The following is a 25,674-nucleotide window of genomic DNA, read 5'->3' on the forward strand; positions in this document are numbered from 1 at the left end:
TTTTATCTAATTCTCAATTATTAAAATTCCTAAAATTTCAAATATCATTTCGAGCATTTAATTTTTCAGTTTCAACTTTCAATTTTTAATGTGCGCAAAAATCCGAGCATATCGGCTACCCGGTACTCGGATCGGATGGGAGATTACCTACTTTGGTGTATTCGGGGTTCCCAGAGAACTGTGCTCCGTGAATTAAAAGTGTACATCAAGAACTGTATCCAGTTCACTCTGAGCCGACGAAAACAATCTGAAATTTTCGAGTTTTCGCACATCTTTACTTTCGAGAATCCTACTTGGCTCGACCCGACTTCATATTTTCAGGTTTTTGTAAACCTTTACTAATTAAAACTCATATTCTTGCAAAATTCTAATTAGTAGCCAAATATAGATTCATTTGTCACGAAATAAAGCATGGAGTGTCTCAACGGAAACCTAGCCGGAAATAGAAGGAAAGATCGTTGAATTTCAAGTTTGTCGGAGGTAAAACAGTATTGTAGGTATTTTCCAGATGGAAACGGTGTGTCGAAGTGGCCGGAATAAAAGAAGCGGAATAAACATGCAAATGTCGGCTGCCTTCCATCTTTATCGTCTCGCGTTGAATTGTGGCAAGCTGATTCAAAACTCGTCGTGATTCTCGCGTGGAAAGTCGAACAAAGGCGGATCAACGAGGATTTTTTAGCATCGTGGTTCCTGTAAGATCGCGGAAACGGGTAGATAACTAGCCCGGAAATGCTATTACGCTGAACGAATTAAGGCTGACATTTCGAGATCAGCAATTCGAGACGGTGAGGTACGTTCTGAGGATGGAATTTAAAACGGTTGTTGTTGGCTTTCACGGAATGTGCTTCCTTGGACTCGAGTTGGTTCATTTGGATTTGCTTGAAAAGCCACCGAGGGCGGTTTTAGATTGGATGTTTGGGAAAAATATTTTTCTACTTTCTGTGGGAGAAGTTCTCGTTTAGATGTTTCACTGATCAGCTGTAGGTAGCAATGGAAGGAAAATTTTTAAATAAGCATTGAAAAAATTTTATGAATCAAAGTATGAAGGATTAATATACCGATAGGTTCATTTTCAGACCTTTCTGGGATCAATGATACCGAGTAACTGGAAACGTCAGAATCTCTGGAATTCCATCCATTTTTCCGATCCATCGTCGCGTCGATGAAATCAGCTCGGGAAATCGGCTCAGCGCAGCGTTGGGCTAATCTCCGCGAAACGAAGCGGGTAACGAACGCGTGAAAGTGTTTCGGTCATTTTCGTTATTTCGTCGGCCGACAGATATTACACGGGAAAAAAACAATATTTCGTGACGTCGAATCGTAAGGAACACCTTCTCTGTTTCACGACGAAAGTCGAGCCGAGGGGTATAGTTCGGGCCGTGCAAAGATTAAATGAAATTATTTAAATGGCGTAATTTAACATCCTGGCTGGCAGCGACCGGACGGTGCTACGCAGGTGTTGAACATGTATGTATGCATAGAATACGTTTCCGGATAAAGCAACTCTCCTGGCGCCGGTTCATCCAACAGCAGCCGGCTTGGCTGGATTGCGCGCATACATTATCCGTGCGACGTATGTACCCGTGAGAGGGCAAATACGCACCGCGCGGATTTTGAACAAGCTCACCAGGACTTTTACAATTCTGTTCGCGTGGACTTGCTCAAATTCACTTCTGTCGTGCCAGGATTTTCTGTTTCGGATTTCTGCCTTAGGAAACAGGGCTGTCAGATAATTAGGCTTTTAGTAATTATAATAGTTTTTAACTAGAATCTCATTTAACGAAAAAATGCAGTTGCATACAAATGCATCAAGATGCAATTATAGTTTCAATAATTAAGCTGTCAGTAATAACAGTAAGTTGTTAATTGTTATCACTTTGAAACCAGTTAGTAATTACACTAAAGTTTTAATTGTAATAACTTTGAAATTAATATAAGTATCTTATTGTTAGTATCTTCTTAAGAAGACGAAGAATCGCAAAAGTTAGTGTAGTTATTTTTTTTTCATTATCATCTGTTCTTATTTCATGACGTGTTCTTCTTTTCATTCCTAATCTTTCCAAAGTGTAAGTACATATTACACTTACAGAAGGATACAATTTCACTTTTTTACTGCACCAATGCACAGAACTTGCATGAACGTAATTTCAGAATATGCATTAGCCAATATCATACCAGTTTTCATGGGACACCCTATATACGATCAAACAGAAATAGTCTCTCATTTACGAATGGCCTAGATACACGCCCTGAGAAACCAACCATTAATTGCAAGAACCGGTACATGTTCCCATAACACGCGAAGGGTTTAAACAATCCAAGAATCGAGTGAAATTATAGAAGAAGAAGGAAGGTGGCCTTGACCAATCAATTCTATACCAAGCACGATCTCGTAACGAGTATCAAAAAGCGATTCAATAATCTGCACCCTCCAATCCACCCCCGCAAATAGCACCTTAAGTGCAGCACTTTGTTCCTTCGATATATCCTCGTATTGTTGCCACGATCGAAGCATTAAACGCTTCGTCGAACTTTCCAACGAATCGGTTCGTTCGGCCTTCCTCGATTTCCGTTTCATTCGTGATTCGACGTCATTTGGAAGTCGATAAAAGTTGGGGTGGGAAATTCGAGGGCGAAAAATTCAATATACGTTGCAGGAAGGGGTAGTCTAGAGGAGGGGGATCAATCTGAGGATTAATCGTCCTGCGAGTCTATTTTTCATTGAAACTTGCAGCAGCTGCATTCCCCTTACTCTTTCTTCCAAGAAGTTACCCCGTTTCTTAGCATCCTTCTATTAATTAATAATTCATAGGCTATTTTGGCCCCCGCCGATCAATACATATGTGACGATGTAAGAATCAGCACAACTGAACGTTCCCAATAGCTTCACTGTACATTATAAATTTGCTATTTATCACTCGGTGGGTTTATGGTCGTTGAAAACAGAAAAAAAAAAAAAAAAAAAAAAATCATTGTCGGGATTTCGTTGGGTGGCCGATGTAGACCGGTTATATTCAAATTGAACTCGTTCCCATGTATGTTCCCGCGTCCGTATGATGCGTGTTACGGCCTATCCGGTTTCCGAATGCATTACCCGGCTACAGGAGCAATTACCTTAGTTAATTAACGAATTTACAACTGCGACAGCGACGCAGTGTAAATCGGCCTGTTCTACGTAGCAGCTTCGCGATTGCGAATCGGACGATATCGTTATCGCGAACTAGCCGTGTAAGCTTCGAAAGCTCGTTCCCGTTGTTTGCAAGCACAGCTTTTCGAATCGTTCGTAATTCCGGTTGTTACTCTTAATTGCCTCCCTGCGGAGTATATTCTTTTGCTTGTTTGTGTTTTTTTTTTTTCAAACTCAATTTTTTCACGTGTACAGTAAGCGCTTGATAATTTCCTCCACTTGGGATTTTGGAAGCGGATACTTGTGAGAAACGGAGAATTATCGAGCGTCAATGCATTCTTCACAGTTCATTTATTTTTATTGGCTAGCTAGGAGACAGAATGCAGCTGGAGGCGGAGATGTTTCTAATAGGGAACCATGTGGCTAATTCTTCTTCTAGAGTGGATCCAGACCCCTTCGAAATGTTGAAATCCTCGAAATTTTGAAGTTCCAATTTCAAATTCCGGACAAATTTTGTTCCAACATTTTTCAAAAAGGGCCAAAGGATCAAAATACTAATTGATCAATTGTTTGGAAGAATCTGAAGTGGAAGTTGAATTGTTCACGAGTAAGAAGTAACAAGCTGAGAAAAGCAAATCGATCGACGATCATTCGCGACAAGACAAGCAGGAAGAAGTTGGAAAAGAGAAATGAAAGAATCCCATTCGTCTCGAGCTTCCTACCAGCCGGAAAGAGTTGTGAAAAATTCCGTAGTTTCTAATAAAAGTTTCACGGCTGCTCGAGTCCGGGATAGAGTCCGGCTCTCTTATCTTTGGATAGTTAAATTCAAGATTATCAAGGATGGATAACGGGCGTGGAATGAAATACTTTGGCCCTTGGATTACGTGTCTCAAGTCTTCGCGCCATTTAGCCTGTCGAGTTTCAAATTAATTACTGCGGTCCAATTAATCAACGTCGTTTCACCGTACACGCGTGCGCGCCCGCGCGAGCTTCTAAATGACGATATCATTGAACGACTGATTCCCCGCGTTACAACAGCACACCGGAAACGCGAACACTCCGTCGGGTATCCGCTTTGTTCCCTTGACTGGGAAAATAAATGAAGGATAGCGTTTGCTTTCATTTTATGAACAATAACATTTTACAAACAATGTCGGATAATTTGCATCGAGGAATTTTATCGATTAAACTTGATGATTTTTAAATTATAATTGTTAGATGATCATAATAATAATAGTATTTACAAATTGGGTAAAGTTTATAAACAAAGTATTTAAAGGTAGAATAAAGGTTGGCGAGATGGCGTAGGCGAGCTTTCGCGAAACATTTTCCCGGTTAAAATGAAGTTTTGTTCCGCGGACACGTTCTAAGAGGTCCCTGACAAGTTTCACGGAAAGTTTCGGTCCAGATCAGAGCAGCGTGAAGTTTAAAATTATTTTGAATGTTATCCGAACCGTGATGGGCCTGGAAGCTTTAAAGTCTCCAGAGTGCTGCAAATCTTGGAAGCTTTGAACGTGTTACGGAACTTCTTTGGCTTGGCAGTCTCAAAAATTTCGCGGGTCCAGGTGATCTGAAAACTTTCTCTATGTCCTTCAATTTCACGAAGAATCAAATTGAGGACGTACAATCATTTCATCTTTGTTTCTTTTTATTATCAGTTTTCAATTATTACTTTTGCAATTTTCATTCTTCTGTGATTAATTATATACATTAAACATATTATTAAATATCACCTTTCAGTTTAGCATAATAGATTATTAGTAGAGGTGTGCGCGAACCCGAAAGAAAATTTTGCGTACCCAATACTAGGGTCAGTTTAGGTTGAGTTATTGAAAATACAGACTCATTCCGCCTTGAGATTTTCGGGTTTTCGTGCACATCTAATTCTTTCTTTTTTATTTTTCTACTTATTATTATATCAAATCTAGAGCAATGTCCAACGCAATTTAGAATTATTCAAAAATAGAATGATCTAAGAAAGAAGGAAATGTTTCTATGTATATTGTGAGGTCGATTGGACGACCCTCGATTCGACAGAAACTCTCGTTTTCACAGGAACGAGAAAAAGAGATTTATCGGCTCCGTGAGAACACGAAAAGTGTCGCAACCGACCAACGAGCTTCTGGTAAGGAGTGAACGAGCAGAACACGGGGATTGCCAAGGGGTCGAAGGACTCCTCTGAACCGTGAGATTCATCGATCGAACTATGGTTATCTCTTTTTCGCAAGCGGCACCCTTCTTAAGATTGCCGTTTGCATCGCGAAACTACGTTCGCTGCCAAAACAAATTAATCGAGCTTCTTAATAAGGAAAGAAGTAAAGGGTGAAGGGTTATGAAGGCTGAGAAATTTATTAACAGACGGGATAAATTAATTAGGACTTAGGTCAGTCTAAATTTCTTGCAAAATTTGTGAAGAAATTAAACACATTTAATATTCGTAATGTTATTCTGACTCTTTTTGGACCCATACTTTATGAGTGTAATGTTTAAATAATTAAATTTGTGTTGTAATCTTTCAAAAAATATGACTATTCTAATTTTTTCTAAACATTTTGTCGTTTGTCTTTTTAAATTTATTGGCGGAAATGAAAATTTAAGAATTTCAGTATCATCGGAGAAAGTATGATCGATAGTTAAGATATTATTTTTTTACGAGATAAGAATAAGAATTTATGAGAGATTATATACACTTAATTACATTGCTGTCATATATTTCTTTTTTTATCTTCCTAATCGAGTAATTGTACAAAAGAAAAAATTATAAATTAAGATGTACAGTATTGAGTAAAGTAGGCTTCCTTAAGAGAAACGGCGATATAGGGAAAGCAGGAGTTCTCAAAATCCTAAACTGGACGATATTAACGTTGAAGATGATTTAGAAAACAATAATAATTTGATTATTACATATCATAAAATTTGATATATACGTAATTACGAAAGATGAATAATAACATAAATATCCATTTAAATTTTCTCATGTAAACGTTTATACGTAAATAAGTAGTGGACGGTCACAGACTTCATGGAGAGGGAGGGGAGCCCGAAGAAATGGTAGCCTACGGGTGGAGGGATAGCCATTTTCTCTGGGGAAGCTTACCATGCTCGATACTGTACAACTATCAAACAATATTGAAATAGTTATACTGTATATTACACAAACTATCCGCATGCCACTCAGCTACCTCTTACGTACTTGCCATTAGCTGCTGATATAGCTGAGAACCACTGTTGTAAATTATTTTAAAAAGTTGTCGAAATTTAATATAAACAACGATAATTAACAAATTAATTTTTACACGAGTATTTAGGTTTGCACATAATCTGACTTAGATTAATTAAATTTCATCAGAGAAATTATAATATAGATGTTAATAAATTTAAAACCCTGATGAAATTATAGCGTATCCAGTATTTCCTAATTTTCCTTCATTATCTCGTAAAATTATGTTTTCATAGCTCAAGGATTATTGCATAATTTTAAAGATGAAAACTGTCTTTACTTTCTCAAAAGCTTTTAACCATCTCATATTCATGCTTTCGTATAGCGTTTATTTCCGAGGGCCTCGTTATTTTTCTTCCCCCTACCGCCCCCGATACTTCCGGCTGCATCGACGCTCTTAAGGCTGTAATCATTTTGTTTTTGAATATTTCATGCGTATCGAGATTGATCCGGAACCGGGATCGGGAATTTTTATGGAAATAGCTCTCTCTTCTTGGCTCGGCGTACTTTAAACGTAAGTAATCCTTCCGCTCCCGTATTTGCATACATTTCGCGTGCGTTTCCGAAATGCTGTCGCACGATTCCGACAGTTTTCTCTTCTTTTACATTCTTATTACTGGCTCGATCTTAGACGGTGAAATTGCAAATTACAGATAGAGGACAAACGGTAATTTTGCAACAGGATTTTTTCACGTTTCATTTTTAATTACTTTCCTTTTTAGAAAAAAAAGTGGAAACTTTTCATATTGGCAAGATGACAATTTCTAAATCTTACGCTTGGTAAAAAAATTAATTAATATATTGAAATATTCATAACAATTAATATGTCTATTTTTGTATAATAGTGGTAAAATAATAAATAGAAGAAAATTGTAAAATTATTTACTTAATTTATTTCTCTTTTTTCTCATAGAGTTTAAAATATCAAAATTTTTTATTGAAACTTGTCTTATCCAAAAAAATAACTAAAAGGATAGCATGATTTTCCAAGGATTCAGTAATTTTTCTATCGATAGCACAGACGTCTCCGTGTTTGCTTTATATGAACCGAGTATAGGTATTACCTATCTTTCGCGTTGGAGCAATTTTAGTGTTTGTTATTTCAATAGACAGAACGTAGGAATTTTGTCGGGCGTCGATATCGAAAAAGGAATCTTCGGTGGTTTTATCTGCTTTAAGAAAAGTATTTTCTCTCTCGAGATATTCGCAGCCATCTCATCCAGTGGAATATTGGTCGCAGTCTGGTTATCGATAGGGTTCGATTTTAGAGCCAAATAGAAAACTTCCACTGTATTGTGTTACGGGCCTCCATTTATATACCAATGTACTCGAATATATAAAACGTTAACTGTGTTTTCTTCCTTTCTTTTTCTGAAATGTTTTCTACTTCAATGGAAGATGTTCCCTATTATTGTTTACAATTTTATTTTTGGTATATAGTTTTTTTTCAATGCAAAACACGTCATTTTTAATTAAACCTATTTATTGACTATTAACCCTCGGACGGCGAATCATGGGGAAGGGGGGTAATTTCAATTTAATTTTGTATTCCATACTATTTAAAAACTATTCTCTCAATGTATGAAACTCTTTCGTTTAAAAATTACACATACAACTACAGGTTGATATCGTTCTACATGTTTTGCAAGTTTGTTTATAACATACCTACTTATCTTTTCTTCATTAATTTTTTATAAGATCCACGTTTATCTTTTTCTTTGATAACAACCTATTTTTGTTTTCATTATTTATTAAAAAACATCTACTATCTAAATTTTCCAGGTTAAAAAAGTAAAGTAAAATTTAGTAAGACGGTTACTATAATTCATACTATCATTCAACATACGTTCTAAGTATTAACCACCGTTAAACGCAATTTACACAGCGTTGAAGGAAAAAGGTTTGGAGAACGGCCTTCTCTAAAAACCTCTTCAACGAGTCCTCGTCGGTCGTAACAAGATCCTCTTACCTACCCAAAGAGCTTCTCCCATTTTACATTCGCGTCGATCTCCACGAGGAAACATCTCCTCGAGTCGTCTGGATTATCGAGCAATCCCGATTCCGTCGGGAGGGTTACGACGATTCGAAGACAGGCTAAAAAGAGGGGTCGAAAACAGAAGGGTGATCGCTACATCGGCGCCAAGTCCAATTAAGATGTTTTTCAAGTAGCAAAGCCAGCCAGCTTTCGACTTCTATCTCAGCCTACCTGTCCCTGAATTCATATGCATACATGAATATATTTTCCTCGCGTTCCAATCAACTATCCTTCCTTTTGTCCGCGCCCAGAGAGGGGTAGTTTTTCGACCGTGGAAAATCTACACGTTAATGAAGGGTGTTTCTCTTCTACCATCTCCCACCCCTGTTTAATCCAGCGACCCGTAATTAGGCTTTTTACACGAGGGATTCAGCTGGTTTTCCCTTGAAACCCGTCGACATGTTACCACTCGAGGGTTGACACGCTTGATAGATGGATGGCTCGAGTGTTTACACTCCGATACCGACTCCGCAGGGGCTGCAATTGGCGACCTAAGTAACTATACATATAGGTCGAGCTGCCTGCAAGGAGGAACGCGATGCTTATTTCCTTATTTTTAGCCCAATGAAATCGTAGATATTCTCACCAAGGTAACCCTTCGAAGGTCGTCCAGTTTGGAAAGTTTCTTATTGTTAGTTCGTTATTGGTAGTGATTAGGGTTTCTTGGAATACTTTTGTTTTTAGCCTTCGACGAAGGTTGCCGGGTAATAGAGACGGGTCGTGAGTAATATCGTGGGTAATTCTTGGAATGCACGATACGCGAACGTGAAGGAAATTAAATTGTAATTGTTTTGAAGAAAAGTAAGTTAATTGGATTCATTTCTTTGAAATTCAAATTATCAGAGATACAATTAATATTTTCCATTCCAAGCTTCTATACAAGTTTGAAATAATTGTTTATTAATTATGCCAACAATAATAATTAAAATATTTTTATTCAAATTTTTCAATCATCACGTACTTCAGACACTTTTAAAGGCTCTCCTTTGGTACCCTTGACGATCGAAGAACTCCTCCGGCATTTTTCAACCGTTCCATCCGGCGATTAATTGTTTTTATCGAGAAATCCCGGCAGAGCTAATCCACCCTTGATTAATCCCATCCTCATCCTGAGCGTTCTCCTTATCGAGAGGAATCTAACGGGCCTTGGTGTCTGGGAAAGGGACGAGAAAAAGGAGCGTATACTGAAGATAGGAAGAAAAGAAACGGATAGGGGATGAGACTGTCCTTTTCTTCCCTTCTGGGATGAGGAGAAAAAAAATCCCTGACAATTATTCCTGGCGCGGGCTAACCCGTAATTACGTCGGTTAACGAGGGGTGGATGAAGCTAGCCGCGGGGGTGTATATCCACTTTCCCGTTATCCTCGTCGCTGTCCGTTCATTACGAATTATTAAGCGTCCCGCGAGAAGGACAGCTGGATAATTAAAACAGGTGTCATTGAAACAACCCGCAGAGGGGTAGCTCTGCTATCAGAAGGGACGGTAAGAACAGGAAATATACTATAAGAGGATCAACACGAAGTATGCTCGTATTAGAAGTTTATGAAAAACCTTTTATCTTCTTCAACACATTTGCTATTCGTATGATTTTCCATTTTATTATTTAAAATGGATGAAAATAAAACTTCATCATTTAGCCTTTTTCTGAGGGTTAAATTTAAACCTGAATATTTCACCAATGATCATAAATTCATAAACAAAAGCCATAAGTTAAAAACTCAAACATTACCTTTAATACATTACATTAACTTTGGTAATAGTAACTAGGTAGAAGATTAAAAGGTGTAACTTTTACTTTCAATTAAATTACACTCGCGAACAAATCAGGCTTCCATGGGGGAAATGGCGGTATAGAGGAAGCAAGAATTTTAAAAACCTTAATTTTGAGAATATTAGTATTAAAAGTGACTTAGAGAAAAATAATATTATTTTTAATAAATAAATATTATAATGTTACGTGGCCGAAGGCTAGGCAGTGCGTGTGGTTAGCAGAGGCTTTCGGGTGAGAGGCCGCGTAACATACAATATTATAATAAATACTATTAGTATTTGTTGTGGGAACTGTCACCAGTTTTCACTGGGTTTGAGGAAGAATGCTAATGTGGGTTTGACACAGTAATGTATATATTTTACATATCAGGCTATTACAGTTGTTCTTGTCGCGTATACAATAGGTGTGTATGTTGTATATTACCTATTTCCACTAGGTGCTCAGTTCTGACGTACTGGCAATGCGGGGTGTCGTGTGTGGTTGTTAAGAATGCCACATAGAAACAAAGACTATGTAAGGTTAACTTTGCTCGAAAGGAACTTCAACTCGATCTCACTAAACAGCAACTAGTTCACGATCGTACACGATGTGCTCACCATTAGATGAACTTCGGTACTGCCCAAGAGCGTTGGTACGAACGGGTTTATATACTAATTAGAAAAGGGGTGATCTGGTTATTATTTAAATGATCGGGCTGGGCCCATCTGTTTCGGCGACGGTTTGAAGTGGTTGCAGATGTTGTGTAATTACGCTTTCCCACTGCTTTCCCCAAACATTTGGTTTTGTTATCGCTGGGCCTTCTGTTCGTTTGAAGAGCAAGCGGTTTGTTTGCCTGAGAGTTTTCCTTTTCAGATGTTAGAGGTTTATTTCTTAAGATAGGCATGTTTGATAAAACGATCTGCCTACGTGACAATAAAATTTAGTATATAACCGAAAAATATGACTAATAAATAAATATCAATTCAAATTTTTTGCGTAAATGTTTATACATTAGTGGTGGTGGGGCACAGCCCTATACATATTGTGTGTGTATATGTATATGTATACTATATATATGAGATCCTTTTCCTACACTGTCATTTTCACCAGGGATCCCTCCGGGGAAGGATAGGAACCCGCACATCATCATTTTTTATGAGGAAGCCTGATGTGATCGCGAGTGTATACCTAACTTTTATTATTTCAACTGAATTATAAAAGAATTTATAATAATAATCGAAAGATTAATTGGTTTTTCGTGAACAACCGATGATGAGCCTATTAATAAATTTCCGGTGGGTGAAGTGTTAATAAACATCCGGCGGGAAACTCCTGGACAAATCTAAAAGAACGTTCTCGAAAACGCTTGAAGCTGAATGCTCGCGGGGCTGAGGTGAGCCAACACGCCTGAAAATTTATAGTATCGCGCATCCAGGCAGCTGCTATTTATCAAGCGACGATACATTAAGCCGATATTTATAACGTCGCCCATCCCGTACCAGAGGAATTTCATTTTCAAACAGACTATCCCCAGCTCTCGACCTCTCCGTGGCCGATATAATTGCATAATTAGCACCGTACGTCCGCTTCTCTGGAGGCTGTACAGCAAACCGAACAGAGAGGGGTGGGTCAGAAACGGGTAATGAAATAACTGTGGCCAGATGGAATGATTACTTTCTTATCACTTGAAGGCAGGTAGGCTATTATGGCATTCATCAGCCGTTACCTGAGGAAGTCGAGAAGTAGAGTGAGACCAGCTGAAAAGAAGGGTTGGCAGAAGAGGGGTCGAAGAAACTAGATAACGAGAGAGAGAGAGAGAGAGAGAGAGGGTGATAACTGGTGAGCTTTACTGTATAACCAGTTACGCCGTGGCTAGGAATTGTGGAGGGGGTGTAACAACCCCATTATTGAAACTTCAAGCGAGGAGCAATCATTCTGCAATTAGCAAAAGTGATTAAGTGTAGAAGCTAACACAGCTCGCCACCCTCTGCTCAACGTATACTCTGCAGCCTCTCTTCTTCTTCTTCTTCTTCTTCTTCGTCGCCATTTTCGTTTCGTATCCCTCCACCTCTGGAAATAAAAGAAGGAAAGAGTAAGGTAAATTTTTGATGCAACAATAAAGCTACTCAATTGAAATAATAAATTTTAATATTAAGAATGAAAAACGTAATTTCTTTAAATTTTTCCTCTATTCATTTCTGAGTAAAAGTAGTTTAAAAAAAATGTCTTCAATTTCTTAATTTAATTTCATCTAATAATGTAATGATAAAAGTGTTAATCAACATTTCTGTATAATTCTTAACTATACATAAATAATTGACTATATTTAAATGAAGGTACGCGTATGAAATATTCATTAAAATTTTGACACGAAGGAGTGGAACATGAAACTCGCAGGAGAAGGAAATGTCAAATATTTCTCTTCTTGATAGTTCAGTGAAACGTAAAAGTCAAGTGGATCGACGATAAACGCGGATCAACTGGAAATGACAATAAACACGGAATGCTGCGGAGAATTTCAAATCAACCTGTAAAGCAGGATCAACATACCTATTGCAAATTACTTGGCTCGCTCTTTGCGTGTCGTTTTATGCAACTGTTTACTTACCTACGTATGAATATGTACACTGTTGAATATGGTATTCTCGTCCCTTGGATCATATGTAATGATTTTGCATTTTGATGACCTGAAAGATTAAAATACAGACGAAATTTTAATCTTGTTCTTATCAATGTTACATTCTTTATGTTAATTAACCTTAGAATGAAGGAAGTGGGTCAATCGTGGCTCAGACCAAAATTAGGCACTTTGATTTATAAAGAGAATTTTCATAGATTAGAAAATTAATTAAGAGATGTGAGAAACCCCGAAAATATCGGGTAGAGTCGGATCTATCGAGCACGCAAAATTTTCGAGTTCTCGTACACATGCAAAAATAATATTTTAAATTTGAAAAATAAGAATGAAGAACGTTTTAAGAATAAAATAAAATTATTGCAAAATTTAAATTCTACAGTAATTAATGAATCTATTTCGTAAAATAAATTTCTAAAATTACGTCGAATATTATTTTCTGAAATATGTTGAAGAAATTTGAAAATAATTACGACAGTTCAGATAAGCTGTGGAAGAAAACAAACGACTTTTATTTTCCCATCGGAGAGGGAAAGAGAGAAATGGAGGAAATCGTTCACAAAGGAGAGGAGGGTTGTAACGTGACGTTCGAGGGTGAGAATCACAGGGGATGAATGAGGTTAATTGCGTCGATATCAGGAGAATGTGGATGGAGGGTGTTTCTATGCGAGAACACGAGGCAAGAATGCGAAACAAGATGTGTGTGCATCGGCATTGACCTCTCGTGTGCACGTTCATCGGGACTGTAATTTTTAATTGCACTCGCGTGCGAGGAGGGTGTCATGTCGTTACGCTTCGAACCTGTTCGACATTCTTCACCCTTGTTGACACGTACGAGTGCAATTGTTATCGAATAAACAATATTCCTTTGAATCGTGTATTGTGGATTTAAAAATTTTCTCAGAATTATTTTTTAGATGGATGTTTTTATAATTGAAAAGGTTCTGAAACATGATTAGGGTTTCGTTTCGAATACTTTGGTGTTCTGTTTAATTTTTAATGAAACTTGATATTTTCGGCTTCAAGTTCGTAGAGAAGTTTTTCATTTGAAATTCCATAAATCAGAGAAGAAAAAAATATATTGATGTCGTGTCTAAGGAGTTAATAATTGTTATTACAACGTGCCTCGCATATATTTATTTTCATGTATAGAAAACCACAGCATATATGGATTGTTGTAGAGGGATATCTTTTGTGTAGAGCGTCGCGTGCCGTCACGGTGGCAAATTTCCTTGCTGACGTGCTTGGCGCGCGTCGGTTATACGAGTTGTTTATACGAGCAATAATTTATTACTTATACCCGTACGAGGCATGTGATCGTTAATATCATAGACGTCAGAAGGTGGAAGATGGAGAATGCAACGGAATAGTAACATGCTTAAACGAGAAAATACGCGTGATACTTGAACCACTTCAACACCGGCCCTTTTAATCATCTTAATCGGGAATTTTTGCATGATTGATGCGGGTGAAAGTGAAACTAGAAAATCAGATATGATATGTACATTTCATTATACCTACAAGTTGCTCTTTATAATTTTTTCACTAACAACGAGAAGGCAAGCTCTTCGGGTCTCAGATTTAGTTGAAACTTCGTACACTTATAGATTTCGTTCTTCTGTTTACGAATATACATATACAATTATAGGCGTAGATACTCAATAGTTTTTTAGATATTTGTGTTTGAAGTTTCATTATACAGAGAAATATAGATTTAGTTACAGGTTTTGGCAAGAAGTGACTTGGCGAAGTAGTCACGTATCAAATCCCCCCTCTTGGTGTATAATTTTTTTTTCGATTTATTTACTCCAATCAATTGGATTTCAAATACATATGCAATGATACTATTTATGTCAAACAAAAAATAAAAATTGTATGCAAAAGTAATATAATAAATAATTAAATCAAAGCACATTGATTATTTTTTGTTTATGGATAATAAGAAAGAATTAGTCTTTTTTCCTTCAGCCACGTTTCCAATTTCCCTGTCGGTCGAACTTGAAGGAAAGTTGTTGGAGAAACCGTGGCCGTGCGTATCCCCAATGGTCGCGAATCGTCGTCTTGTCGTCTGTCAGCCGTTTGGAAATCTGAAATTTTTATAATTTCAACTTTTCCAGCCGGTATACGAAGCCGAAAGGCTCGTACAGCCTCCCCTTTAAAGCATACCTCGCTCGCGTCAACTTTTATTCGGTATAAGGGCTTTCGAACTCGTTTCACTGTACGATAGGAACCAACAGGGAAGGTTAGCCATCCTGTTGGTCGCGTTTGCTGGCGTCCCTCTGAGAAATTTAACTTTCTTCGTGTCGAGTGAACCGGTCGAATCGATAGCAAGAATACCACGGCTAACGAGTCGTTTCCTTTGTGAATTTACCACGACCTGCTTCTCTTTCCTTACTCAGCGTTTCCTCTGTATCGGGCTAATGTCTTCATCGAGCCAACAGCTATATTTCGTTGCAGCTATAATTCTCCTTTACGACTACCATGAGTCAGCGATTACTCTTTTATATATATATTTTTAAAATATATTTATTATCTGTTACATGAAATAAAACTTGTAACACCAGAAATCTTTGTATATAGAGGTTGATTAATATAATTAAAACACTCATCCCTGTTAAATATTATTAAAAATTATTAAGCATATGATTTTACAATTTTTCTATTTACAAGGGCTAGAGAAAATAATAAAAATAGGTGTTACGTGTACCTATACTTATACATTTACTAGTATACTATCTATACTTATACTTATACTTATACATTTGATTGTTAGTTAAAATATCTTGTGATACCAATATTATTAATCCACGGCATGAGATGTAAAATTTATTATAATATTTGTTTTGATACTTTTGTGCAGGTCCTTCGTTTTGGGGTCTGATAAACCCACAGTGGTCTCTGTGCAGCAAAGGAAGGAGACAGAGTCCTATCAACATCGAGCCTGACAAGCTTCTTTTTGACCGCCACTTGAGACCAGTGGTGGTCGATAAACACAAGGTAATTTATCCAATGCTCTTTGTTTTCTTCTTAATCGTAATTTTATAACTTCTTACAATTGGTATTCTTTCTATAACGAAGAGTAAAGAAAGATTGATTATTACGTCAAGATAATCAGTGAAGTTCCACAGTATCGAATCTATATTTCAATAATTAACGTTTGGAAATTTAACATGTATAATTTAAAAAAAATGCGATATTTATAATTGTTATGGATAAGTCAAATGTTGCGCGCTAACAAGCCATGCGAGATTCGGAGCACTGCGTGTTAATGAGCCATACCTGGCGCACCGGCAAAGAGTAAACACGTGCCAGAGTTCGCGAGCGTTTTGTAAAAATGTGAAATAGAGCTAACAAGGGAACATCGGGGACTGATACACTCCGATTTTGATGAAACTTTGCATAAATATTTATTAGACCTGTTTATGAAGATAACTGTAATTCGTCGGTGCCCGTTTTTCACTTTGAGGGAGATATCAACCCTTTTATCCGAACCGCCCTTTCTATATACGTGCTTATAAATCGTAAACAACAAAAGATATGAAAAAATAGTTGAAATAAAAGTTATATCGTTTCTTGAGGTTTATAAAGCTGAGTGTAAGTTTTTTTTTTAAATCATCCTTTTGCAAAATTGAATTCCCCCTCCCCCTCCGTTTTGAAAAATTTTACGCAGTTTTATAGACCTCAAGAAACGGTATAACTTTTATTTCAACTTTTTTTTGATATCTTTTGTTGTTTACGATTTATAAGCACGTATATAGAAAGGGCGGTTCGGATAAAAGGGTTGATATCTCCCTCAAAGTGAAAAACAGGCACCGACGAATTACAGTTATCTTTATAAACAGGTCTAATAAATATTTATGCAAAGTTTCATCAAAATCGGAGTGTATCAGTCCCCGATGTTCCCTTGTAAGTGAAAAGTATCGTGGATTAGTAATAGATCTACCCAGCCATCCGCCTCCACCCCATTACAACAAATAACAACAAATTGGCGATGAGGATTAAAAAGGATATACGAAGAAGAAGAAAAACTTCGAGAAGATTTGGTATCACCATTAGACCACGTGGCGGTTATACCGTGTAAGGAAGGAAACGAATCAGGGCCATAACGTTAAACTATAACTATACAAAAGAAAAAAAGAATGGCGATCCAAGGAGGATCTGGAAGTATAGTCCAAAAAGTCGCACAGACAACGGCAATAATTCATTAACAATTGAGTCATTCGATGCAGGGATTATAATATGGCGAAGGTGGTTACAGAAGCTGGTTCCTAATTTTTAAAATATAAAACGATGAGCGGGTGCCGTACTGGTTACATTACGTAGGCCCCGCGGCCTTTGATATTTTGTGCGACCGGTTGAACCCGGAGGATCCTTTCTTACAAATATTTGAGGCTCACAGAAATTTTAGAAGAATATTATGAGCCTCCGCCACTAGAGATAGCCGAAAATTTCCGTTTCCATTATCGACGCCAGAAGAATGGTGAAAGTGTACAACAGTTTGCCGCGGCACTGCGTAAACTAAGGAGAATATTTGAAGACTGCACTGAGGAACCAATTGGAATTTGGGTTGGCCATCAAAAAGATACAGGCGCGGCTATTAGAAAAAAAGGACTTGTCGTACGAAGAGGCATTAAAAATCACAACAACAATGGAACTCTCGGAGAAGGGCTCAGCATGGCTCCAAGTCGCGGCGACACAATCTACTGTTCAGGTGGATGTCGTTCAGGCAGGAAGGAGGACATCAAGGAAACTAGGGGCTAGTAGACCTAGGAATGGACGAAAAGGGAAGTTGACAAACGGATTTCCTAGTTATTCCAATAATCGTTCTAATACTGTGGTAAATTATTATACGAATAATTATCGGATAGAAAATGTTAAGGGTTTGAAACGAACAGTAACTAAGCAGATTAAATGTTACAAATGCGGCAAAAATCACTTAGCGCCACAATCTACATTAAATAGAGAAATTCGTTGCTCTGGTTGTGGAGAAAAAGGAGTATGTTTCATCTGAACACATTGATCTGAAAAGAGTATGTTTCAAGATAAAGGAGCACACCAATCAACTGGAGGATATACTACAGTTGAAACATCCCCAGTTCAGAAATAAGTTTTACTGCACATTGCAAGTAAATAACAAGCAAGTGAAATTTGAGGTAGATAGCGAATCGGCAGTGACCGTTATGAATCAGAACAATGTGCGCCCGTGGTTTCCTGACGCGACTATCTATCTTTGTAAATCGGTTATAAAAATATTAGGATACATTACTGTGGGGTTTGTGAGCGGAGCGTGACGCCCCATGCGCCTTGGACCTTTCCTGTGATGGCCGCAAGGTGTCGCGCGTGTAACTCCATCCTTTCTCGCAAGTGCTCCATCACGGGCCTTGTCGATATATACAGGGTGTCCCAGAACTGGGGTAGGAGCCGAAGAGGGATGATTGCTGAGATCATTCTAAACAACTTTTTCCTTTGTCAAAATGTTGTTTAAGGCTTCGTTTTCGAGTTATTAACGAAAAACACTGGTCAATCAGAGCGCGTCTTTAGCGCGGGCCGAACCACGAGAGTGTTGGGTATGCTCTGCGTTCAAGCCGTGGTCGTGATCAAGTGCATCAGCACCACGTTGGTATAATAGGGCAGAAGTTGTATGGAATAATGAATAAAAAAAAGAAAAGAATAATAGTATCGAATTATTGATTGCTCATGAACAATAAATAAAGTAATGAATCGTTATTCATGCAGAATGAATAAATCGAATTGATCTAACACTTTTATTTGTTGTACGATAGGGGTTTAAAAAAATACTTTGTAGTCACTTTTGAAAAAAAATGAGAAAAACGAATACACGTTTTGGAAATCAAAATAAATTTGCAAATAATAAAAAAAGGATTGAATGTAAATGAAACTTATCAATTCATCTGTAAATAATCCAGCTGCAATGAAAATGATTTTTCACTGGGTCATTGTGTCAATCCTGAACATTCGAGGAGGGAACACGTTAGGAAGAACAGCTGATCTCCAGACGGGATCATTGAACTCACTCAACCACACGGTCACTATCACTTTTCACAGAATTTCATTACGTAGTGCGAAAGGGACCGATTCTTTCAACTAAATAAATATTTTTATTCACTGTCACGTTGCTATTGCACTGCGCATAAACAAAAAACGTAATATTCCGCACTATTTCGTAACGTTTTCACGGCGTTACTGGTCTTCCTTTCCAACTTCAAATGGGACTACTAGCTTCAGCGTCTGCGAAGTCTGTTTCGCTCTTTGTCTTTTTCTACAATCGGAAGTAACCGAGAGTAAGTGAGCCTTTGAATATAGCCAAACGTAGAAAAGGATAAAGTGCGAAAAGAAAACTCGCAGACGCTCAACCTACAGTCTCATCTGAAGTTAGAAAGGAACACCAGTAACGTTGTGAAAACGTTACGTCGTAGTGCGGAATATTACATGTTTTTCATTTGTGCCCAGTGTAATAGCAACGTGACAGTGAATGCAAATATTTATTTACTTGAAAGAATTGGATCCTTTCGGACCATGTAGTGAAATTCTGTGAAAAGTGATAGTGATCGTGCGGTTGAGTAAGTTTAATGATCTCGTCTGGAGATCAGGTGTTCTTCGCAATGTGTTCTCTCCTCATATATTCAGGATCGGCATAATGACCCAGTGACAGCAAACCGTTTTCATTGCAACTTGGTCATTTACGGACGAATGGGTAAGTTTTATTTACATTTTTGAATGTTTTCGAATTTAACACGTTTATTAGTTACTCCATTTCAATCCTTTTTTTAGTACGTGGAAACTTTTTTATTTCCAAATCGTGTATTCATTTTTTCATATTTATTTCAAAAATGGTTACAAAGTATTTTTTTTTTTAATTCCTATCGTACAACTAATGAAAGTGTTGGATCAATTCGATTTATTCATTTTACATGAACAACGATTCATTACTTTATTCGTTGTTCATGAGCAATCAATAATTCGATACTATTATTCTATTCTTTTTTTTATTCATTATCCGATGCAACTTCTGCCCAACGAATCTTATTACACCGACGTAGTGCCGATGCACCTGATCACGACCACGCGGAGGATACCCAACACTCTCGTGATTCGGCCCGCACTAACGGCGTGCTCTGATTGGCCAGTGTTTTTCGTTAATAACTCGAAAACGAAGCCTTCACCAACATTTTGGCAAAGGAAAAAGTTGTTTAGAATGACCTTACCAATCATCCCTCTTCGGCTCCTATCCCAGTTCTGAGACACCCTGTACATACAATGTATATATAAGATCCGAGAATATAGAACACAGGCGTCTGGGGCAGGGACCATCCACGTGGAGTTTCGCGGCGACCGTAAGAGTGAACGGACGTACTAACAACTTGGTGAAAAGTGAATGATTATTTGTAATTATCGGTGCTTGCACCCGTGTCCAAGAGTGTTTCGTGTATATATATTTATTTTCCTTTTTACATTTCTTGTGACACCAGACGCTATATAATCACACTGTGTGAGTGGAATCCTAACATAGTGGCGTGCTTGGCCCGCAATACACACACTACAATGGCTTCCGCAGCCACGCATAACGCGAAGCGGGGGATCTCATCATCTAAGAGAGTCAAAAACGCTAAGACTTCATTCCCTCCAGCTAGATAATCGTACAAACAGGTTCTGAGTGAATCTAAATCCAAGCCCAGCATCATGGCGCCTAACCTAAAAGCCGCTAGACCACGGGCTACGCCCGCGCGGCCTACGAACGCCGCCATCTTGGACAGCGCACAGGCGCATAACCCAGGTCCCAATGGCTGGCAAACACTTAAAAAGACAGCCAAAATCAACAACGATAGAGTAGCCCCCGCAGCGGACGTTACCGCAGACATTAACAACCGTTTCAGTGCGTTATCTGACGATGATTCGGATATGGACGCGGAAGACAACGGCAGCACCGGCGCCACTGATGGTCAACCCACAGCATTAAAAACACACCGATCCCCACCTATATACTCAATTAATACGTCCATACCGGCACTCATAGGCTTGGCATAAAGCCTAAGTCTAACTAGAAGTGATTTCACTATAAGAGAGGTTGACGTCAGTAATCATACGATTTACATACATCAAACATCTCGAACACTTCGAGTTGTTCAAGAACAAACTGGCCGAACATAATGCCCAGTTTTAACACATACACCCTGAAAGATCAGAAACCTAAATCCCTTATTATTAAAGGAATAAGGGGTGACTTCCCTTGCGATGAGATCCAAGAAAAGCAATTGGCCAACCTTGAGATTATCAGCCTAAACAAGTTTTATTTTAACAAGAAAGACCCAGAAAGATTCCACCACGTCCTACAAGTGTCCAGCAATAGTCAGACCGCTGAATTATTCAAGATTAAGATCCTCGCCTACCAGAAAATAAAATGGAAGCACCTCAGAAAACCTTCAATCTACCAATGCAGGAAGTGCCAGCGCATTAGCCACGCCAGCAAAAACTGTAACCTACCTTTTCGATGTGTGAAATGCGCACAATCACATACCCCTAAATGCTACCCCATCACACAAGCCTCTGAGAAATCGGCGCTCAGGTGCGCCAACTGCGAACAGGAAGGACACCCTGCCTCATATAAAGATTGCCCGTTTATTAAGTTTGCCCTCCAGAGGAAGCAAAACGCATAGGGCCTCTCAATACCAGCAAAAGCTACGTAGTTTAAGCACACGGCGCAGCACGGTAAGAAAGGACCTGAGCTTTGCCCAAGCGCTAGGACTGAACCGGACATTGGACCACCAAACGCCACCTAGAATCGACCTACAGCGGACTGACAACCCTATACCCAACAAGCCTGCCATCACGCAAGCATCGCCGCATCTACAGCCTCTGCTACCACCACGCGATCCCTTAAGCTGGATGAGCGAACTCAAAGCCGAAATCTTGCTATTAGGTTCGCATCACCTAAAATTAATTTCAGCGCAAATTTCGGCCAACACCGAAGAAATCGAATTTATACTTAACTCTATGTTCAACCCCAAAAATGGCTAACAACTCAGCATCCGTAAGTAATATAAGAATCGCCGCTATCAACGTTAACTCCATATGCACCAACTACCGTAGACTCGAACTACTAGACTGCCCAAAAGTACGGCCACGATACTATCTTCATCTCAGAAACTAAACTCAACGCCAAACACAAGTTTCTTTTATCAGTCACCACATAATTAGAAATATTGGACCCTCTGCTAGCCACGGTGGTGGAACTGCCATACTCATTAAGAAAAACATCCACTTCGAAACCATAGACCTTCCACTGACTCGTAATTTTCAGATAGAATGCACAATATTAAAGCTCCCAACGACTCACAGAAATAAGTTATTCCTCGTCAGTATTTACGCCCGAAACGACAACAGAAAACTTTTCAATGACGAACTCATCTCCCTCTTCCTCGTACTCCAATTACAGAAGACTGACAATTACTATATTATGGCTGGAGACTTCAATGCTAGGCGCAAACAGTTGGGCGACCGAGCAAATAACCAACGAGACAGATATTTAAATCAATGGGCAGAACTCTTAGAACAGGAATTTAAACTTAACATAATCACGCTGCAATCCCAAACTTACAAACCCGCACACACTTTCCTAGACATATGCCTGACTGACTCTCGACTGACACACACAAACCACCACAGGCACACTAAGAAAGCGCTCACACTTCCTTACGACAGTGACCACGCGGCGATATTTTTATCTTTCGAATTGGTGAGCAACACTATACCGCTGGTGAATACTTGCCCCCAGATTCAACGCCTCAACTTCAAGGCCACTAATTGGGAAAGCTATACAAAGAGACTTAACGACAACTATTCTACTTCAATCCCAGACAACCGCAACCTGTCAATAGCAGAAATAGATAGCGAACTACAAAACATTAACAATAGCATAATAAACACTATCTCTTTCCTGTCAACAGCACCCCTAACTTCATTAAATACCTCAACAACAAAATACTCAAATTACAGCGAAAAAGAAGAAAAGTTGTTACAACCCTACACAAATTCCACCTTATAGATCCTATTTCTCGCCTGGCTTTAACAAAATATCTAAAAGCACTGCTCGCTACAAGCACAAAAACTATCCACCACGAATTCAGAATCACATCTGAAAGATACTGGGAAAAAGTTATCAGAACTATTGGTCACAGAACCCCCGAACTGTTTTTTCCTAAAATTAACTCCTTATTTCGGCCTAAGCTACCGAGAGTAATCAACAATCTCCACGTCGACAAGGACAATCCTCAACTCCTTAACCGAAGCAAATGCTGCAACTCTAACACACCAGTATTCAATGACAAAGATACCTGAACCAAAACACCAATCTCAAAGAGATGGTCGACTCGGCCGCCCACGCTGTCAAATCCGAAGCAACCCTCGATAGAATACGGGAAATTACTTTCACCACCTTCTTGGACACCATTAGAGCCAGCTCTCCCCTTTTTACGGCTGATGAGCCGCACCCATTCTGCAACCCTTATTCACTTGGATTTATCCTAAGTAAACTTCCTAACAAAACCTCACACGGACTTGACAACATCCCCCCGATAGTTCTTAAACATTTACCCCCAAATTTCATCCTGGCCCTCACCATAGTCTTTAATAATTGCCTCAACCATAAATATTTTCCGCCCGCATGGAAATGCGCGAAAGTCATACCAATCCTTAAAAAAGGCAAGGACCCCAACAATCTCTCAAGCTATCGCCCTATAAGCCTCATTCCGGCCATCAGCAAAGTCTATGAAGCATACATTAACTCCTTAATCACCTCCTACTGCAAAATACTTAACGTTATCCTGGATTGCCAATTCGGATTCAAACACCTCCACTCCACGACGCACGCGATCCACAAATTGGTCTCAGACCTTAACATAAAAGTCGGTAACAGCAGGTTCGTTGGAGCAGCCCTCCTGGACCTCGGAAAGGTGTTTGGCTCGGACTGGATCGACGGCCTAATATTCAAACTCAACAGAAAGAACTTTCCCCGATGGCTAATCCATATTATTTGGGACATGATTAAAGATAAATCCTCCCGCACCACGGACGGTGCTATGATGTCGAACTTTTGCCTCTTACATTTTTGCATATTTTAATATTATATATGCATCGCGCACATACGTCGGGTCGCGGTCATACCAGATATGGATGTACGGTTAATATCCATTACGATATCTGGCGTTTACCATATACAGGGTGTTACCTGTAACGTTACTCACGATTTTTCACCCACTTGCAGCCATCTGACAAAAAAAAGTTTCGAACAAGAATTGCGGGGTATGAAGTGCACAATAGATATCAGTAAAAAAAATTTCGAAAACAGTTTGTTTTCATGGCGAAGTCGAGGTCACCTTGGGTTTTATAAATAGGACCATATATTTTTATTGTTTACCATATTTAGAGGACATCGAGACCAATTCAAAACACATATTACATGATATTTTTACTAACATATTACTTGATTTACAGAAGTGGGAATGTGAAATATTTAGCTTCCGTCGTATTTGACTTTGACAGTATAAACATTATTTGACCCTGAAGAGATTACTGAAACGTGCCTGGAGATTACTGACACAAATGAAATGAGCACTCTGTGATGAAACACCGACAGTTAGATGCTCTTGAGTAAGAAGGCATGTTTAAAACATTTTTTTCATGAATATAAATTACGCCAATCTTCATACAGGAATTTAATTACACAATTAAATATAGAAAGACAAACGAACATAGTAATACAGACTGCCTTTCACGACTGCCGGCACCAAAAATAAATGCAAAAATAGATGTAGTAGAAGCGTTTCAATTAGAGGAATTACAAGAATTTCCAGTTAATGCTGAGGATATTAAAAGAGAACCTAAGCGAGATCTTAAGTGTAAGAAATTATTGGAGACATTGCAGACAGGAAAGGAGGTGCTAAGCGAGGATAGGTTTAATTTAAATTTGGAAGAATTTAATGTTCAAAATGGAATTATTATGCGAGACTTCCAAGTAATAATTCCATCATCATTGCGTGCAATGGTTCTGAAACAATTGCATACAGGTCATTTCGGAATAAGTAAAACAAAGAATAAGTGGCCAGGTATCGATAACGATATAAAAGATTTAATAAAAAATTGTACAGCATGCAATAAAATACGGAATAATCCGCCTAAGACGGAACAACATATATGGGAACCAGCAACAACAGCAATGCATCGAGTGCACGCGGACTTTGCAGGTCCCTTTTTAGGGAAATGGTTCTTGGTCATGATTGATGGATTTTCCAAGTGGCCGGAAGTACGAATTGTAAGGAACATTACCTACTGCGAAAACAATTATTAAAGAATGTACAAACATTTTTGCATCATATGGTATACCAAAAATCCTTGTCACCGATGTCACATAGGCAGCTCGTTTTATCAAACATGCCTCTCTTAAGAAATAAACGTTTAACATCTGGAAAGGAAAACTCTCCGGCAAACAGGCCGCTTGCTCTTGAAACAAACAGAAGGCCTAGCGATAACAGAACCAAATGTTTTGGGAAAGCAATGGGTCCACCGTAATTGCATAACAGATGCAATCACTCCAAACCGTCATCGAAACAGATGGGCCCAGGCCGATCATCTAAATAATAACCAGACCACCCCTTTTCTAATTAGTATATAAACCCGTTCGTATCAACGCTCTGGGGCAGTACCGAAGTTCATCTAGTGTTGAGCACATCGTGTACGATTATGAGCTAGTTGCTATTTAGTGAGATCGGGTTAGAGTCCCCTTCGAGCAAAGTTAACCTTATATGTAGAATCCGCGAGTACAGTCAGTGTTTCTATTTGGCATTATGGGATTTGGCATTTGGAATTTTGGGTTATTACCAGGACAATTCCA

The 25,674-nt window shown here is 38.6% G+C and overlaps 1 protein-coding gene across 3 annotated transcripts in view; it reads left to right on the top strand.

Annotated features, from left to right (window-relative positions):
- Positions 1-25,674, top strand: part of CARPA (Carbonic anhydrase-related protein A) — a 230,181-nt gene that overhangs the window by 126,749 nt on the left and 77,758 nt on the right. For all 3 annotated transcript variants that reach the window (XR_004582812.2, XM_034337209.2, XM_034337210.2), the window contains exon 3: positions 15,628-15,764. Coding sequence is in view for 2 of the 3 variants with exons in the window: in XM_034337209.2 (XP_034193100.1) it covers positions 15,628-15,764 (137 nt within the window). In the remaining variant the exon portion in view is untranslated. The remainder of the gene's footprint in view (positions 1-15,627; positions 15,765-25,674) is intronic.

The sequence above is a fragment of the Osmia lignaria genome, chromosome 13, assembly GCF_051020975.1.
Source record: "Osmia lignaria lignaria isolate PbOS001 chromosome 13, iyOsmLign1, whole genome shotgun sequence".
Lineage (NCBI taxonomy): Eukaryota > Metazoa > Arthropoda > Insecta > Hymenoptera > Megachilidae > Osmia > Osmia lignaria.